This window comes from Heteronotia binoei, chromosome 15, assembly GCF_032191835.1.
Source record: "Heteronotia binoei isolate CCM8104 ecotype False Entrance Well chromosome 15, APGP_CSIRO_Hbin_v1, whole genome shotgun sequence".
Classification (NCBI taxonomy): domain Eukaryota; kingdom Metazoa; phylum Chordata; class Lepidosauria; order Squamata; family Gekkonidae; genus Heteronotia; species Heteronotia binoei.
This window is the reverse complement of record NC_083237.1, coordinates 11,251,034-11,270,401: the sequence shown is the minus strand read 5'-3', so window position 1 is coordinate 11,270,401 and position 19,368 is coordinate 11,251,034. Positions and strand designations below refer to the sequence as shown.

General features: G+C 40.4%; 1 protein-coding gene across 1 annotated transcript; it reads left to right on the top strand.

The window, feature by feature from the left end:
- The first annotated feature begins 1,628 nt into the window (after positions 1-1,628).
- Positions 1,629-19,237, top strand: LOC132583015 (vomeronasal type-2 receptor 26-like). Its single transcript, XM_060254682.1, has 4 exons — positions 1,629-1,916; positions 13,776-14,003; positions 15,263-15,389; positions 18,333-19,237. Exons 1-4 carry the CDS (start codon positions 1,629-1,631, stop codon positions 19,235-19,237), a joined length of 1,548 nt encoding a protein of 515 aa, XP_060110665.1.
- The last annotated feature ends 131 nt before the right edge of the window (positions 19,238-19,368 follow it).

Here is a 19,368-nt window from a genome sequence, read left to right as displayed (position 1 = left end):
GCAGTAGTCCATAACAAAATGAATTAAAAAGACAGTGAATGCAGGTACAAATATATCCTTGTATTCTTCAGAACCATCGAAGGGTCATGGTTTCCCGCCTATCAGCAGCCAGACTTATCTCAGGGAGCTGTGATCATGTAGGTTTTCATGACACTATAGATGCATTCAAGGGGATCAGTGTTCACTGTGGAGAACAGCAGGTATGGCGATACTGTTGATATTGCTGTTGCTGCTTCTGCCTCCACTAGTATGTCAGGCACATGCTGTTAAATGCAAGACATGGCATCCCCATGAGATTGCTCACAAGTATCTTCATCCAGGTGATCTCATTTTGGGTGGTCTTCTTTATCACCTCTGCTTCACCTCCATGCCAAAAAACTTCACCAGTGAACCTTCACGGCCACAAGCTGAGCCTATGGTGTAAGAAATTATTCTTTTTCACATACTGTATTCTTTTTAGATTGTATTATGCAGAAAACCAATATATGGAGAGGCTTAAGCAGCTGCAATGAATGGAGGAGTTTTCATTATACTATCGTAAATGTGCATCTTTGTGCTTCTAGTATCCTGGCCCCACTGGTGGACCTCCTGATGGTGCCTGGGTTCTTTTGGCCACTGTGTGACACAGAGTGTTGGATTGGATGGGCCATTGGCCTGATCCAACACGGCTTCTCATGTTCATGTGCAGATTTATTCTGACTTAAAGCCACTGATTTTCAATTTAAAGTATCTCATTTCCCTTCAACTGAGTCCCTTCTGAAGTGCAGAGAGAGCTCTTTCACAACAGTTGAGGCTTGGCAATTCTATTTTGCACTGTATGTGCCAGGGGGACATGTTTAATGCAGGGAATCAAAATTACAGAAGGAATTTGAAATGTGGGAGCCAGAAGAATCAAACTAGGAGCGGGTATGTTTGATTCTCCAGCAGAAATTGTCTTAAGATAAAACGGGGTGACTTCCTGAAACAAATGTTGGTAAGTATACATATATAGTCAAGGTTCAAAACATTATTAGGCACCATACAGGATATATTTTCAGTTTGATTATTTTCATTTCTACTCGAATTCCCATTCTCCATTAAACCTCAGCAACCATACAAGACATACTCATAGCATCAAGACTTGTCTCTAGTCAGTCTAACGCATCAATACTTCACGGAAGGGAAGAGCTCAAAGATGGGTTAACATGCAATTGTTCTCCAAATTTCCAAAGGCCTTCTTCTGCATTTGAAAACAAAGTCATTTGGCTCTTGTTCTTTCAAACCAGTTTCATTAGATTTTTTTCTTCATTACTTATGTTAAGTGTCAGCTTATAGCCAGATATAAATGCAGTCTTGTCTCAACAGAACAAGCTTTATCATTTGATGTCTTTACCCTGGCCTATTGTAAATTTATACTTTTTTGATACAGTATAATCAGCATCACATTCTGAAGAGCAATCTGCTATTAGACATTAATATATCTTACCGTGTGCAAACCATGTTGGTTCAGGGGTTGACTGACTTGTAAACTATTATACAAAACTATCTTAAACGTCGGGAGGGGGGGGGGAATACACAAAATGGCAATAATTTTCCAAATCCACAATAAGATAGTAAAAAAAAAATATTCCAAATGTCTTCACAGTGCAATGACTCAGAACTACCAGCATATTTTGGCCATGGTTTTTGCAGTAAAGGAGATCAATGAAAACCCCAGGCTCTTGCCCAATCTCACCGTGGGTTTCCGCATCTATGACAGCTACATGAATGCAAGGTGGACCTATCAAGCCACACTGCAACTTCTTTCTCCCTGGAACAGGCTGGCCCCCAACTACAAGTGCAACATCAAAGACAACTTATATGCGATAATAGAAGGACTTACCGCAGCAAAATCCTATCTGATTCCGAGTGTTTTGGCCATGTACAAAATTCCTCAGGTAGGATATATGTGTGGAGTGTGGATATTTTAATGGGATTCATACATTCCTTACTTTTCCAATTGAGACTTTGTGCTGTAAAGAGAGGAAACAGTGTCTTTCATGTGGAAAGGTAGATCTTGCATTTTATGACGATAGAAAATGTAAGCAGAAAATAGATTTTCATTATATTTCTTTACCCAACTGTAATTCCATCATTGACTGTAACTTTATTGTACTTCATGTACACTGATATGTGGGAAAGAACATGATCTGTATCAGCACTTTGATCCTGATAATACATATTAAAGATTCATTTTTGCAATGTAATCTTTTCCATCCCCTTTCACATCTTCATAGCTGCGTTCCTCACTACTCTGATAAAATTGCCCTGACCTGGAATGCCCAGGCAAGCCCAATCTCAAAATAAAGCAGGGGCCAACCCTCGCAAGTACTTGGATGGGAAACCCTCCAAGGAATACCAGAGCCAGAATTCAGAGGCAGGCACTAGCAAACCGCCTCTCTGAACATCCAAGCACCACTTGGGGTGGCCAGAAGTCAACCATGACTTCTAGGTACACACACACTCTCACAAACACAGACAATACTCACCATTAAAAACACACACACATCAACTCAACTAAAAGTTTTGAGGAAATAATTTTGTTGGCCTGCTAAATGATATTGTTCTATTCAGTATCCCTGTCAAGCTTCAATGGAGGCAAGTTGGTTTTTGTAAGAGGCATCACAGAATGGCCCCAGTGACCCATAAGTTTTGTTTTGTTTTGTTTTGGTCCTCTGAGATATCTAGACACTCAGTGGTCATCCGGAGTCTCCACCTGGTCATCTCCTGAGTTCACCCCACATATATGGGTTTCTTAACCATCCCAGTTTATAGAAGATCCTTCTTTTTATCCATATTTAATATACTACTCACTGCTGTTTTGAATGGATGCTATTGTAAAAAGCACCACTCTGAGCATTTGTGTGGATGTGGTACTATCTGGTTCTATCTATGGATCAAGCCTTATTCTTTCGTAAAAGATATAATCAATTAAGACCACAGCTGATTGTTCCTCTAGTTCCTGATATTGACATGCCTGCAGCAAGTTAGTTCCAATTTTTGCTAGATGGTTTTGACCCAGCTATTACACTTCCAGTAGTGAAATTTATGTTGGGCTTCTTTGAATATAAAGACATGAGGAAAATCTAAAGAATTTATGTATCATCCAACAAATAAAGTCTAGAAAATGAAATAATTAAAAAGAAAAAACCCTGCTTTACAGTTCCGTGTGGTTAAATCACAGCTTATAGGCTATGAGCTTTGCCATTAGAGAAAGTGAAGGAGTTTTCCGAGTCTTCTCCTTTAGTCCACTGTTGATCAATGTCAGAAATTCCTATCAGAGGGCCAGCAATTTTCCTCTAATTTTTACCTGCAGTATGGGAAAAAAAATCAAATCAGAAAATAATCCACTGAGAGAATTCCAAAACACAGAGACTGAAGTGGATAGAATGAGCTGGGTATAGTTACATGGTGATTACTTCACAATTGGGCACAATGTAAGTGACTGTAGAATGCGATTACTGCTTACACAACACAGAATCTTGGCAGGGCAACTTACTGTCTGGCATACATGTTGGTTGGGACATTTGTGAATTTGCAAATGCCACCATATTGGTGTTATTCTGAAGGTCTTTTGATCCCAGAATGGACCAATCATTATGGTATCTACAGCAAAGGACTTCAGAATCATTGAATCATACTTCACAGGACAATATTGTATATTACAACCTATGAACACATAGAAATTTGCTGTAGAAATATAGGACTTAATAGCCACAGCAGAATCTCAAGAAAACTTTGATTTAACCCCAAGGAACAATTATTGCTGTTCTTTTCTTTTGAAAAGAAAAAAATTCAAAGACCTACATATCTCCACATCTCCATATTTCATTCTGAAAATATTTCTGTTCCTGTTATGGCAAATTATGAATTTGGTGATGTTTCCTTACTGAACTGTTTAGTTCTTTTCCCATGGTCTCATAGGGCCAAAAAAGCCTGTGCTATAGTTGCGTTTCACTTTCCTCTGTTGTTTGTGGGGTTTTAATTTTTTTTCAAGCAGAGGCTAGAAAACGCCCTGCTTTTGTCCCAAAAAATTTCAATCCTTTTGGCATTGTGTGCTTGTGGAATTATTACAGTCCACACAACTCATTTTTTTTCTTAGTTCTCTTATGGGCCAGCTCCACTGATGACAGAAATTACCCAGATCCTGTCGTTATACCAAATGGTCCCAAATGAAGCTCTCCAGTCCAAGGGGGTTCTGCAATTGCTTCTCCATTTCAACTGGAAATGGGTAGGATTCCTTGGTGGAACTGGTGTGAATTTAGGATGGTTCATACAGAACATGTTTCCTGAATTTTCCAAAAATGGCATCTGTTTTGCATTTGTAGAAACAATCTACACTTTAGGGATGGATAATCAGTTCAAAAATTATGATAAATGGTCAGAAGAGGTATATAAAACACTCATGAACAGCAAAGCCAATGTTGTGATCTTATATGGAGATGCTCAGTCCATGATTCTTTTCAGGCGTCTGCTAAGTAGACCAGCATTTAAAGATATGCTACAAAAGCCAAAAGGAGAAGTTTGGGTTATTACTGGCCACATGGAAATTAAATCCTATCCAACCGAAACAGAATGGAATATAGAATTCTTCCATGGTACATTATCACTTGCCTTTCACTCCAATGAAATCCAAGGTTTCCAACAATTTCTTCAGAGCAGAAGGCTTTCGGACAGTACGGAAGATGGTTTCATCAGGGATTTCTGGGCCCTGGCGTTTGGATGTCTGCTCCCAAATTCTTCTCTTATAGGTAACGGGGAATTTAAGTACACAGGTAACTGCACTGGAGAGGAGAGGCTGGAAAATCTTCCTCTGCCTTATTTGGAAATGAGTATGACAGGCTACAGCTACAGCATCTACAATGCTGTCTATGTTGTGGCCCATGCGTTACATGCTATGTCTTTGTCTATGTCTAACAGAGAAGGAAAGGCAAAGAAGCTTCAGAGTCTTCAACCTTGGCAGGTAATGACAACAATGCTGTAATGTGTGGGTTAGTTAATTTAGCACTGTTAGAGCCGCTCATATATAGGTACTTTTTAATCTATTGCTGTTGGTTTTTCCATGGTTTTATCCCAGATACCCGTTTTTATGGGAACAGGTTTCTCTTATGAGTGTGCTGATTATCTATCTGTGTATTTGCCTATTAATTGCCTGAGGAGAATATGCGTGTGTGGCCTTGGCACATACAGACCTGCCCCACCATGATTTTGGATTCTAGACACATGCAACAATAATTCTGAAGTGTTATTTTGGGTAATCTATGAAGGTGTCACCCAGTGTTCCCGGGGAAGTGAACATGTATGGCAATTCACTTATGCACCCTGAACTCTGGGCCTCCTGGGACCTAAGCCTGAATTCTTGGCAGATTGTATTTTCCCCATAATAAAGTGAGACCAAAAAGTAAAATTGTATTAACTAGAAATGAATGGATTGAAATTGACTAGTCACGACTAAAAATGTAGACTCTTTGATAATTAGAAGATCAGTTGATCCCTGGAACAGATACATGGATGTGTGTGTGTGTGTGTGTGTGTGTGTGTGTGAAGAACATGGGAAGAAAGGCTGGAGAAGAGAAGGAAAGATGGTCCAAGGAGTAAGCTTGGGCATCAGAGAGAAAGAATTACACTAAGCACTTGGTTAAATAGCACGGAGGGGCTGGCAGAATCCAGAAACTGGGGATCTGCTTAAAGGGGCTTTGGGAAAGGCCAAGGGAATCTCTATGGCAGGAGCCTGGAGCTTTGTCAAATCAATAGAGAGGAGCTGTGTGGGGATCTACAAATATAAACATAATATATTTTCCCACTGCACCTTATTTTTCCAGTTTGGTGTAGTGGTTAAGTGTACGGACTCTTATCTGGGAGAACCAGGTTTGATTTCCCATTCCTCCACTTACACATGCTGTAATGGCCTTGGGTTAGCCATAGCTCTGGCAGATGTTGTCCTTGAAAGGGCAGCTGCTATGAGAACCCTCTCAGCCCCACCCACCTCACGGGGGGGGGGTTCTGTTGTGGACGGAGAAGAATAGGAGATTGTAAGCTGCTCTGTGTCTCAGATTCAAGTTGAAGGGCGGGGTATAAATCTGCAGTCTGCAGTCTTCTTCTCTTTCCTTGTCTTTCCCAGTGTTGCATAGGTTTACCACCATTTTTCTCATCCAAAAATGGATTACCCCATCATTAGTTTCAGTTGAGTAGACTTATGCACGTTAAATATCCCCATGGATGTTGTGCTCTTAAACAGAACAGATCATCTGAGAGACCTGCAAGAATCAATGGTTGCCTACCAGTGACAAGTGATGCTTTGATAGCACATATCCTTCTTTTTTTCTCATTTGCATGATGCAGGAGGAAGTATTAAGCCTCTACCTGTGTTCTCCTCCAGTCTGCAGATGGGATGGGCTGCATGTCACTGGGAAGACCAAGAGTGGTTTCTTGTTGGCCCACCTTGGCAGTCTTTCTTGTTAGACTGTGAAACCAATCACTTTAGCTCTTTTCTCCTACAAAGTAGGGGATGATTGATAACCCAACAACAAAGCAATATAACTTAAAGTCAGTTTCTGCCGATCTGCCCATGACCAGTAGCATATATTTAGCACTTATGTTGATAATATTTCTCAGGCTAGTTTTCAAATTACCAGTAATTCAATGAAAGCCGTAATATTTACAGTATCTCTGCATCTACAGTAAAATAAGCATATTAGACCACAACATAGGTACAGAATTAAGCGTTATGGGGAATGGAAATCTTTTTTCCAAAATTCCCTTTTTTACATATAGTCACTGATCACTCAAATTTTATCAAAGATTTTAGGTTTTCATGGCTGGCAACATCAGTAGGGTTTGTAGAATCTTTCGGGCTCAAGTGCCGTGTTCTACTGGAGAAAGTTTTTCTTCCAGATATTTCATTCTCAGCTTCGAAGAACATCCTCAGTAGCGTTGCAGCCAGAGCAGGCGCTCTGACCTTCTTGGCTGCTGTGCATTGAGTGAGGCCAGGGCTGCTGGAGAGCTGCTATTTCTAGGCTGGAGGGGGTGTGTTGAGAGGGCAATTGGTTTGTGGATGTGCCCATTGTTTGGTGGGGCTTCCTGGAAGGGAAGTGATAAGGAAACTGGCTGTTGAATGTAACCATTGTTCTGTGTTAATTGCTGGGACGGTTGGAAGGGGTGTGAAGATAATGAAGATGGTTGTTGACTGTGCTGATTGTTCTGTGGAATATGCTGGTTGTTCTGTGACCTTCTGCAATTTATAGTCTTTAGGGTGTTTTGTATAGCTGGAAATCAAGATTGGTGGATGGAAATGCTTCCCATCAAAGAAACCCTTGTTCAACTACAACACATCTTTCCTGATGACATCACTTCCCTATTCCACCACGTGCTCACCACTACCTACTTCCAATGGAAAAATATCTTTTATGAACAGATTGATGGCGTTGCCATGGGAAGCCCCCTTAGCCCTGTCATCGCTAACATTTACATGGAAACCTTTGAAGATATAGCACTAAGATCTGTCCTCCTTAAACCACGTTGCTGGCTCCGATATGTGGATGATGTCTTTGCCATCTGGAGTCATGGAGAGGCTGCTTTGAACAACTTTCTCCTTCATCTGAATTCAGTCCATCCTCGTATCCATTTCACCGTGGAGAAAGAAAACAATGGTCAACTTGCCTTTCTTGACGTCCTCATCTCCCAGAAAGATGACGGAAAACTGGGCCACATTGTATTCAGGAAACCCACACACACCGACCGCTATCTAAATAAGAATTCCAATCATCATCCTCGCCAAAAACGCACAGTTGTAAAAACCCTCATCCACCGAGCATCAGGCATCTGTGAACCAAGCCAACTCCAGCAGGAACTACACCACCTCAACCAGTCACTGCAGGCCAATGGATACTCCCAGCAAGAAATTAGAAGAGCCCTCCATCCCAGGAGACCATCCACACCAAATCCCGAGCCACTCACAAATGTAGGTACAGCCTTCCTTCCCTACATAAAATCTGTCACTGACCGCATTGGCAAAATTCTCAAAGGCCACAATGTTGACACAGTCTTCAAGCCCACACAACAGATCCTCCACATGCTGCGCTCAGCCAAAGATATGAGAGATCCACTTTCAACCCCTGGAGTCTACAAAATACCCTGCTCCTATGGTGCAGTCTACATTGGCACTACCCAACGCAGTATCAACACCCGCCTCACCGAACACAAGAGACACTGTCGCTTTTTTCAGCCAGAAAAATCAGCTGTAGCTGATCATGCACTTCAAGAAGGAGACCACGTAATCCACTTTGAAAGAACTGAAGTCCTTTCTACGGTCTCACATTATCATACCCGCCTGAACAGAGAAACTATTGAGATTTACAAACACCAACACAACTTTAACAGAAAGGAAGAAGGCATTTCCATCCACCAATCTTGGTTTCCAGCTCTGCAAAACGCCCTACAGACTATAAATTGCAGAAGGTCACAGAACAACCAGCATATTCCACAGAACAATCAGCACAGTCAACAACCATCTTCCTTATCTTCACACCCCTTCCAACCCTCCCAGCAATTAACACAGAAGAATGGTCACATTCAACAGTCAGTTTCCTTATCACTTCCATTCCAGGAAGCCCCACCAAACAATGGGCACATCCACCAACCAATTGCCCTCTCAACACACCACCTCCAGCCTAGAAATAGCAGCTCTCCAGCAGCCCTGGCCTCACTCAATGCACAGCAGCCAAGAAGGTCAGAGCGCCTGTTCTGGCTGCAACGCCACTGAGGATCTTCTCCGCAGCTGAGAACGAAACGTCTGGAAGAAAAACTTTCTCCAGTAGAACACGGCACTTGAGCCCGAAAAATTCTAAAAACCCTAACTCTAATTTTACTTTACTATTTAAGATTGCCTTCTTTTTTATTTCATTTTGATCTCTCTTCATAATTTTCTGTTATACTACATGGCAGTAGTTTGTTCCTATTTTTGTAAATCATTCCTTGCAGGGTTTGTTTTTACAGTAAAGTACATTGGCTTTAACATACACTATAATATTCCGTGTTTATTATCAAAGAACCTAGTGGACAGCCCTGTTGGTCTGAAGCAGTAGAACAAAGTAGGAGTCAAGGGCACCTTTAAGACCAACCAAGTTTTATATACACAAAAGCTTATGTTCTGAATAAAACTTTGTTGGTCTTAAAGGTGCCCTTGACTCCTACTTTATTCTATCGAAGAAACTGTTTCCTTCCATAAATCAGCTTCTCTAGAGACAAAAAACAGGAGGAAGATGGGAGGAGAGAAGAATAAAGTTGAATGTGGAAAAAATGGAAAAAGTAGGGAAGTGAAACTATTCCAGATAAAAGAAGTTTTACATGCATTTTCATAATGCTCTAAAATTACAGTCCAACTCCCATTATAGGTCATGTTTGCTATTTCTTTCCTTCACTGCCAGTTCCAGTAGTTCTTTTGTCCAGGTTTCAAAATGTGGTGGAGTTACAGTTTTCTCACCTTCCTGAACACCATAGGATGATGCTATATATAGCAGGACGATAGGAGGCTTTGGGAAGAGATCGTCACATAGGAGTATCTGCAGATGAGATTATGAAATTTTCAGAACCTCCATTCCTGCACTTCATATCTTGGCAGTTCTGTTTTAATCAAAAAGGAACTGATTTGATACAGATTTCCCCAAGGAGGAAAAGAATCAAATGTTCAGATTTCAGTGAGGAAACTGGGTAAAGGTGAATCAAGAGTTTCTTGTGCTAATGCTTCATAGAAACCTAATGCAATCTAAGAATGACAATGCATTGAAACTTTTCATATCTTCATATCTTTCCTGTGGACACTGTATAAGTTGGATCCAGCAAACTGTTTTGTTCTTTCTCACTCAGTTCTTACAATAGCTCCTGCTCTACATAGCTTTGGTTTATATATGTTCTATGAACTCTAGCACTATCTTTTTGAGTGGGCAAAGGAGACCCTTTTTCTCTTTTTCACCATCAGAAATTATAACTGGATCTAACCCAGTGCCATGCAAATCTTATTAAACTCAGGAGCAACACTGAAATATGATCAGAGTTTCTCTCCCATGCTTCACAAAATAAGAATTTTGACTGAAAGACCAAGGAAGGTATAATACTAAGTGGTAAGAAAGCATAGGATTCTGCCAGTGGCACAGAAATCAGCTATAGCCTTATTATTTCCATGCATTTTGAGCGCAAACAAATCCCCCCCCCTTTATTTTAATGTCAAAATTGCATAGGAAAGTTAAGAAGTCAGAGTCATAAAGTTTGTTCCCCTACCCTCCAGCATTCCAAGCTAAAACATTTAATTGTCAAGTGCCCTTATTGATTTTCTTCAAGTCCCCATTTGAGTCATAGAAAATGCAGCCATTTTGGGTTCCCTCTTAGTGTTTGGTTGCTGATTGAATTCTTGTCCTGTTGTGGTAGCTCGCAGTCATCAGGATCCACTGTTTTGTACTTCTCTAAATTGGAGAAGGCCACTTCCATGGGCAATTCCTCCACAGAAGTCCAACAGCAGGTAGCTATCTTGGATTTTTTAGATGCCTGTAATTTTGTTTCATATAGTCCATCCTTTCAATGATTGCTTGCTGTTCATGTTGGTAGGTTTCTAAAGGAGTGCAAAAGTTCAGTCTCTATAGAGTTTTCTAAGTAATTTTGTGTTAGGTTGGCAGAATGTTGTTCTATATGGTCCCTTCTAAAATTCAGATGTGGAAAGTTCAGCTTTGAGATTGCTGTAGGCTCTGTCTAATTAATCAAGTCTTTGTTTGGGGGAGCAGAGGTTTTTTTCATTGTTGTCTCTGCTGTTTGGCAGTTTCCCCTCCTGGGGTAAAGTTCTTGCACTGTAATATCTTTAAAAAACCCATGCTGTAAAAACACCTCTTATATTCTTGATTTTTGCCTATGAAGCAATGAGGAGCGTTTAGAGGAAGAGAATAAGACTTTCCTTACTTGATTCCAATGCCAAGAAGCTCAACTGCTATTAAAATGTAGCAGGGAAAGTCCTGTGCCGTCCAATCAATAGTAAATCATACTCACAAACGAGGTCTGAGGCAAGGTCAGGAAAACAGCGTCTTTATTTAACGTGCATAAGCGCTCTATACACGGGCTTCAGAGAAACTCTGAGCAATGACCGTAGTTACCTGCCATCCTTTATAGGGTGCCTCCACCCACTCACTATCTAAAACAGTCTCAGCTTCCCAGGTCCCTGGGACACTGACAACAACATGCATCGACCACAATTTATGTGATGTACTAGTCTGTTGGTTCTTCTTCCTAGGTTCGTCCTTCTATGGCCCTTCCCCTGCCAGCTGCACCCTGTTTCCTTATTAAGAATATTATCACACACATTCCTTATTGCTAAATTGCTATTATCTTGCATATATGTTCTACCTGCAGAAAGAGGAAGTTCTTCCTTAAGCTCGCTGCTGGGGCTCCAGCTGTTCTGTGCTTTTCTTGAAAGGTCACTAACCTTTCGTCACCTCCCTGGTTTCCTGAGGCCTCAGCAAGCTGACTTCTCCTTTGCTTAAAACTGCCACTAAAAACTATTTTCTAAAAGCACTGTTACTTCCCTTCATTCCAGCAATGCTAAGCCATACATATTGATTAGACATTGACACCACCCCTGGATCAATAAGAACAAAAGCTATATCAATACCCAATCAATATGCATGATCCACTGCTATAAAAACACTTGCAGATGGATTGATCCCAAGTAGTTCACTGAGACATCTCTCGGCCTGGAATTTATTCTCCCAAATTGGCAACAATGCCTTGTAAATAGTCATACAGATTTTATACGGCTGGAGATTCAGAGGCTGTTGGTTCTCACAGTTGTCATATTTTCCAACAGTCCCTTGGATGCTTCCAGTCTGAAATTTAGCTTCCCCAACCCTCTATTGATTGAAGGTATTTTGAGTTGTTGATGCTCTAACAGAGAATTATTGATATTTATTAACTGTGGAGGTCAGCCCTGCAATGGCTGCGGTGAGAGATTTAAGTTGAGTTTAATGTTGTCAATGCCCTTAATAATGCACTCAACAGTTCTTGCAATTAGGTCAAATTGGTTACAGCTCGTTTTGTATCAGAACTTCCCTTTCAGTTTGCAGGCTCAGCTGCTGCCTCTCTGTCTGCAAGAGCTGCCCCAGGCCGGCTACAACCTTGCTTTCTATCTGAGGAGGTAATCTCCTTTTCCTCTGATAATTCAGACAGTTCCAGAAGGGGACGGAAGCAATTTGCCTTTTCAATGGTGTATTCCATATCATGTCTGTCAAGCTTTCTCTTTGGAGCAAAAAAAAAAATCTATTTTAGTCTTCTTACACTCTGGCAATAAGCCAGGCTCTTTGAGATCTCTTGGTCACTTGCTAGAGGCCATGAGGTAGTTTTCAAATTCCAAGGACTCGTGTTTACTGCTGCCTAACCTAAAATATACCAAAGCAGATATTTAAACTTCAGAACCTCCCACCATCTCATTCAAGAAAAAAAATGGAAAATTGGGTAAAGAGATAAAAGGATAAAATCTCAAAAAGAGCTGAAAACAAGCAGCCATCTCCATTAGCAGGAAACTGGAAGCTCTTTATTTTAATGCAGGGGCGTCAAACATACGGCCTCAGGCCGGATCAGGTCTGCAGAGGGCTCTAATCAGGCCCTCCAGCAACTGGCTGTCATCTGCTTCATTCTCCCTTGCCTGCTTTTTTCAGTTGCCATTTTGTGTTTCTCCTCGTATAAGCCACAGCAGCAAAGCAGCCTTCCCTCTCCCCCCTTCTTTTTCCCAAAGAGAGGAGGGAGGAGCAGCCTCAGCCTATGAGGGAGCTTGGCTCTATAGCTCTGTTAGGTGATTAAGTTTGCCAGGCTCAATTAATCACCCTGCAGAGCTACTGAGACAAGCCTCTCTTCCTTCTAATGAATGACTGAGGCTCCTTCCCCTCCTCATGCCCTGGGGAAGGAAAGATAGAGCCAGAGCTTCCTTTGCAGTCCCCACCATCAGGAGAGCTACAAAGAGTGCTTTTAAGACTAGTGAAGGTATGAGCTTTTTGCTTTGCTACAGAGAGAGAGAGAGAAAGTTTTGCTGGGCTTGTTATGGGTGTTACTGGGTTCCCCTCCTCTTTTTCACTGTACTCATGCCCTTTAGTCTTTCTCAATAGGAAAGCATGTGAACTATTTAGAAGAGAAATATCAGCATTAGGCTGAGAGTGTGTTCCACCCCAGGTTTACCCTGCAAATTTTCTTATTTTTTCTTTCACATTTTCCTTTGATTGGGAGTCTTGAAGCAATTTCTATACAAAAGCTCGCAATGCCCAGCTGCTTCATGTTCCTCTGGGTCTTAGGCTCAAAGCACTGACCATGAGATGTCTGTAATGAATGTCAATGAATCAAAAGTAGGTTTGCAACTTACAGATGTGCACACCCGAACAGCACATATCCAAGACTGGTACAGCACAGACATTGTCTGCAGTTTTTGATGCAATAATTCATAGCAAGAGGTGACATTTATCAGAGACTGTAAAATAAGATATTGCAAGCATGCTAATATTTTAAGCATATTTTATTTTAAGTAAAAAAACCTTTCTTTGTCTGTGCTCTTTTAAAAGTTTATATGTCCACTATCTGGCATTACATTATATGATACACAAGGCCTGGTCCGACAAGGTCTCATTTATGTCAAATCCAGCCCTCAAAACAAATGAGTTCGACACCCCTGTTTTAATGTGTCTGCCTATCTGGGACATTCAATTGCCTATTTATTTGTCTACTTTTCTGTCTAGCTCCACCACTTTCTGAAAGGTCTGTCCTTTAACAACAGTGCTGGTGACAAAGTTTCCTTTAATGAGAATGGGGAAATAGTTGCAGAATTTGATGTCATCAATTATGTCACTTTCCCAAACAAATCTGTCATTCAAACTAAAGTGGGAAGGGTGGATCCCCAGGCGCCTCTGGGCCAAGGAGCCATCATGAATAAGGATGCCATTGTGTGGCACCGCTGGTTCAACCAGGTAGGACTTGAATTTTGGGAACGTTCCGTTTTAATAAGAGATATTGGGAAGGAACAGCGGGATGGAGCCATGCAGATCAATGAAAGAGAACAATTATATGAAGAGTTACTCCAGTGTGGATGCATTGAATTTTACAGGGTAGAGTAACTCTTCAAAGGATAGTATTATAAATATTTAGTTGTTCTCAGGTATCACATTTATCATCAAAATTATTCTTTATAGAACATAGATAGTTAATCTCTCATGTCATCCTTTGTGTAAGACACTGCATGCTACATTATTTCATTTATTATTATTTATTTTATTGGATTTATAACCCGCCCTCCCTGCCGAAGCAGGCTCAGGGCGCCTCACATCAATAGAAATTTACAATACTAACTATACCATTAAAACATTGAATAATATAGATAATTAAAACATATTAAAACAGTTTGGTGCTACTGTTAACATCCAGTATCTTCAGCCCTCCGGAGTATCCTCATCAGTATTTTAAAGGCAGCAGCATCTTTGCTTCAGACCGTTATCAATGATTCAAGTGGGTTGTCTCTAGGAACATAAGAAGAGCCATGCTGGATGAAAGGTTCATCAAGACCAGCATTCTGTTCACATAGTAGCCAAACAGCTTGTTATGGGTGTAACTGGGTTCCCCTCCTCTTTTTCGCTGTACTCATGCCCCCCAGTCTTTGACTGGAGCTGCCTTTAGAAAGTGCACAAGCAGGACAACTGCAACAGCATCCTTCTTCGCATGGACCCCAGCAGTTGATATAAAGAGACACACTGCCTCTGGCACTGGAGAGAGTAGGTATTTCTCATGGCCAGTGTTCCCTCTAAGCTGAGTTAGTGTGAGCTAACCCACAGATTTTTAGTCTCTGGCTCACAAATCTTTGTCTTCACACAGAGGGGATGGCCCCAAAGCAAACTAATTTGTGCAGCAGCCGAACTGATCACTCACAACTTTAATGCCAGTTGTTCACAGAGTAGAATTTTTGCTCATAAGACTGCACAGGTTAGAGAGAGGATTGCTCGTGGCTAGTAGCCATTGTGATTACAACCATGGATAGTCCCATCCTCCATGAATTTGTCCACTCTCCCTTTTTAAGCCTTACAGGTTGGTGACCATTACCATATCATGTGGCAGCAGCAATTTCCACAATTTAACTGTTCGTCCTGCTAAATAGCAGCTCACTGAACACCAGCTTTTGTTCTTATCCAAACAAGTTCTGAACATTGACACTCCTCTTCCTTGATTGGTGGGTTAGGTCCAGCCCCTTTCTCTGTGTAATGACAACTGTCATCCTGGAAACAGCAAAAGAAGGAAGGAGGGGAAGCCTTTCTGTTGCTATGATTGCATTCGATGCCCAGAAGGGAAGATATCAGACAAGAATGGTGAGAGTTCTGTGCAAGCTGATCAGACAGGCTGGCTGCAGTACAAAGCAACAGACATGCAAGATTAGCATTTAAATTGGTGTATAGGGGATGTCTTCCTCATTATCATTTAGTTATTTGGGACAGAGTGGTGACATCAAGCATTCTCTCCACTAGAGACACAAGAGACTGGATGCATGATCCTAGACATCCTCATCTTCAGACTCATATTGTAAAACTTTATATCCAATGATGAGTCAAATATCTATCTGTCTGTCTGTGTGTCTCATCTATGTCATCCATCTATCATTTCTCTCTCTGTGTTTATGTCATTCTATCATTCTCGCTCAATCTAAAATCATCTATCATCTACATCTGTCTGTCTGTCTACCAGTCTAATATCTCTCTATGTATCTAGCATCTAGTACTCCTCATGCAGCTATCACCTTAAGCAAAAATTAGAACACAATCAAAATAAAAGACCTTAGTATTATTTCCCTGCTTTTTATTATTGCTTCTATAACTTCTGCCAGTAAAAGAGTTACAAAATCATTTGTATCTGATAATAGCCATGTCACTGAGCTCTCATATTAAACAATTCCACATTTTTAAATAAAAGGATTGTTAAAATTGCACTCAACTTATTAAATATAGGACACTCTAGAACCATGTTTTCAATGGTTTCAATCTGACATACAAAGAACTGCATTTTCTGCAAACATATGATACTTTATTGTACCTACCCTCTAAGGGAAGAACATTAAAAGGAATCCAATAGGCACTTGTAGTACTGGCTTCTCACATACAGCTGTTTGTGAACTAGGTTCATTGCACATATGTATAATAACAGGAATGACGCTAAAAGAAGCTATGAAAGCCAGTTATTGCATTGGATTGTCATGTGATTGATGTGGCAAATGTTCTTTTTATGACATGAGTGACTGTTTTACATGCCCCAGTGAACAGTATCCAAATAAGAACCAGAATGCCTGCATTCCCAAGGTGGTCAGTTTCTTGTCTTATGAAGAACCATTGGGAATTGGATTAGCTCTTAGTACTCTTTCTTTTTCACTCATCACACTCCTCATCCTAGGACTGTTTGCAAAGCACCATGATACTGCCATTGTCAAAGCCAACAACAGAAATCTCACTTACACTCTTCTCATCTCACTCCTTCTCTGCTTCCTTTGTGCCTTATTATTCATTGGCCGACCTAAAATGGTGACCTGTCTCCTACGACAAACTGCTTTTGGCATTATTTTCTCAGTGGCTGTTTCCTCCGTCTTGGCTAAAATGATCACTGTGGTGATCTACTACCTTTTAGTTGTAAAGTGTGTACTACTTTTTAGTATCTCCTTTATGCCTATGGAATGTTAGCTAATGAGATGTTAGCTAATGACAACATCTCCATTTCTCACACATTCTCTGCGAGCTGATAAGGCATGGCTGTGTGAATCTGGGGGAGAGGCATTCTACACCGTTAATACAAGGTTACACTAAACATCCTGGGTCCAGATGGATTTATTATGCATTATGCATCCAAAAGCGGTGGGAAGAGAAAAAGGGGAAGAAGAAGAAAGGGGAAAAGACAAAGGTGATACTCTGCTGTAAATCTGGCATGTTTACTAGGTACAAATAAAAGCAGCATTTAGAAATAGCATGCTTGACAGGTCAAGGTTACCATTTTACTTATGTGCTGTCCTGTATGTAACGTTAGCTCAATTATTTTTAATCTAACACTCTTCCAAAGGCAACCTATCATTTCACATGTAATCCAGATTTGATAATAATAAAGAAACCAGTTTGCATGGAAAAAAATACCCCCCCTTTCCTTTCCCTTTTCCATTTTATTTCTCTAGCATTCTTTATCATTCCAGAAAATAAACACTCTTTTTATTTTATGGCGCCATAAAATAAAAGAGTGTTTATATATTGGAATGATAAAGAATGCTATTCGTAAAATGCTTCGGATGCATACAGAGCATGGGGTTGACTCCATGAAAAAATAGAACAAAAAGAAATAGAAAGAAAAGGGGGTGGGGGGAGAGGAAGAGGAAACATGAAATGAGTCCACAACTAATTACCCATATAGAATGTACTCTGTAGAAAATGCTATATTAGAATACAAGAATGGACTCTGTTGAAAATGGTTATACAACATTTTTATGGTTATTGCTTTGTGTTAAAGGTATTTGTGAAATTTAAAAGTGGCTTTATTTTTAAAAGTATTGTGGTCCATAAATCACTAATTATTATTATTATTATTATTATTATTATTATTATTATTATTATTATTATTATTATTATTTTGTATTTAGGACTTCTTAAAAGCTGGATGAGATTTACTGATGGCACAAAAGATCTTATTCTGCGCTGCCATCAGTGTGACAAAGTGGTCACAAAACGGAACTCCACCCTGAACTCTGCCCTGCCTTTAAATCTGCTTCTCATCATTTTTTCCTCCCCTCCATTTTTACACAATTTCCAATCCACTGTTATCTCATTCCCTAAGTAAATAAAATGGGCAGATTAGGCTCTATGAGATGGAAGGGAGCATCAGTGAATTATAAATTCTGATTTACCTTTAAGTAAGGGAAAAAAGGGGAATTGAAGGAGGGTGAGTAAAGTATTGTTCCATTCACAATTGAAGTGTGGGAGAATTCTCAGGTTGCAATACTCACCTTATTTGTTCATTTACAAAAAAAACACCCTTATTGCCTCCATTGTTGAAAGTAAATAAAATATATATCCTATATTATCTGATAAAGCAAAGATCTACTCTCCTCCTAAGCAGATCTAGGTATTAAACTAGTGGTTTGGACTACAGCAAAAAATAAGCACCAGCAGTAGAAATTCAACTTGAATAATATTTTCTACTTTGCTCTCATATGAAATATGGTTATGAAACCTATGTTCTCATGTCAGTAGCTACTGTGACAGCCCTTCTTCATCTTTCTTTTCCAGATATGGATGATTGCATCAAATGCCAAAGTGATCAATATCCAACCAAGGGCAAAGATGGCTGCCTTCCCAAAACAATAACTTTCCTCTCTTTTGAGGAACCCTTAGGAATAAGTTTGGCTTCTGCAGCAGTTTCTTTAATGTTTGTCACAATAATTATTTTAGGAATTTTCATTAAGCATAAAAATACCCCCATTGTAAAAGCCAACAACCGAGATATCACCTACATACTTCTGATTGCTCTTTTGTTCTGCTTCCTCTCTGCTTTGTTATTCCTTGGCCAACCAACAAAGGTCACCTGCTTCCTCCGTCAATCTGCTTTCAGCATCATCTTCTCAGTAGCTGTTTCTTGTGTGTTGGCCAAAACCATCACTGTGGTTGTAGCATTCATGGCCACCAAACCAGGGTCCAACATGAGAAAGTGGGTGGGGAAAAGACTGACCAACTCAGTTGTCTTTTCCTGCTTCCTCATTCAAGCAGCCATTTCTTTGGTATGGTTGGGAACCTCACCACCATTCCCAGATTTTGACACCCACTCACTGACTGAAGAGATCATAGTAAAATGCAATGAAGGATCTGTCACAATGTTTTATATTGCTCTGGGCTACATGGGGTTTCTGTCCCTCATCAGCTTGACTGTGGCTTTCCTAGCCAGGAAGTTGCCGGATAGTTTTAATGAAGCCAAGTTCATCACGTTCAGCATGCTGATCTTTTGCAGTGTTTGGGTCTCTTTTGTTCCAACCTATCTGAGCAGCAAAGGGAAATCCATGGTGGCCGTGGAGATCTTCTCTATCTTGGTGTCCAGTGCTGGGTTACTGGGCTGCATCTTTTCTCCAAAATGCTATATTATTTTTTTTAGACCTGAGTTAAACAGGAGACAGGACCTAATAAGGCGGAAAAAAAAATAAGGTTCATGGGTCTTAATATCTGTTCTTCTGCTTTCCTGAAAGAAGCCAGAACCAGCTAAAATAAGAATAAAGACATGGGCAAAGTTCTTTCAGTGTATTTCTAAGATTTGGATTTGTGCCTAGTGAAGACT

Coding starts and splice junctions, on each gene's coding strand:
- LOC132583015 (XM_060254682.1), top strand. CDS start 1,629: ATGACTCAGAACTACCAGCATATTTTGGCCATGGTTTTTGCAGTAAAG. Junction 1,917..13,775: donor CCATGTACAAAATTCCTCAG/GTAGGATATATG, acceptor TTTTCTGTCTAG/CTCCACCACTTTCTGAAAGG. Junction 15,390..18,332: donor GAAGATATCAGACAAGAATG/GTGAGAGTTCTG, acceptor TTTCTTTTCCAG/ATATGGATGATTGCATCAAA.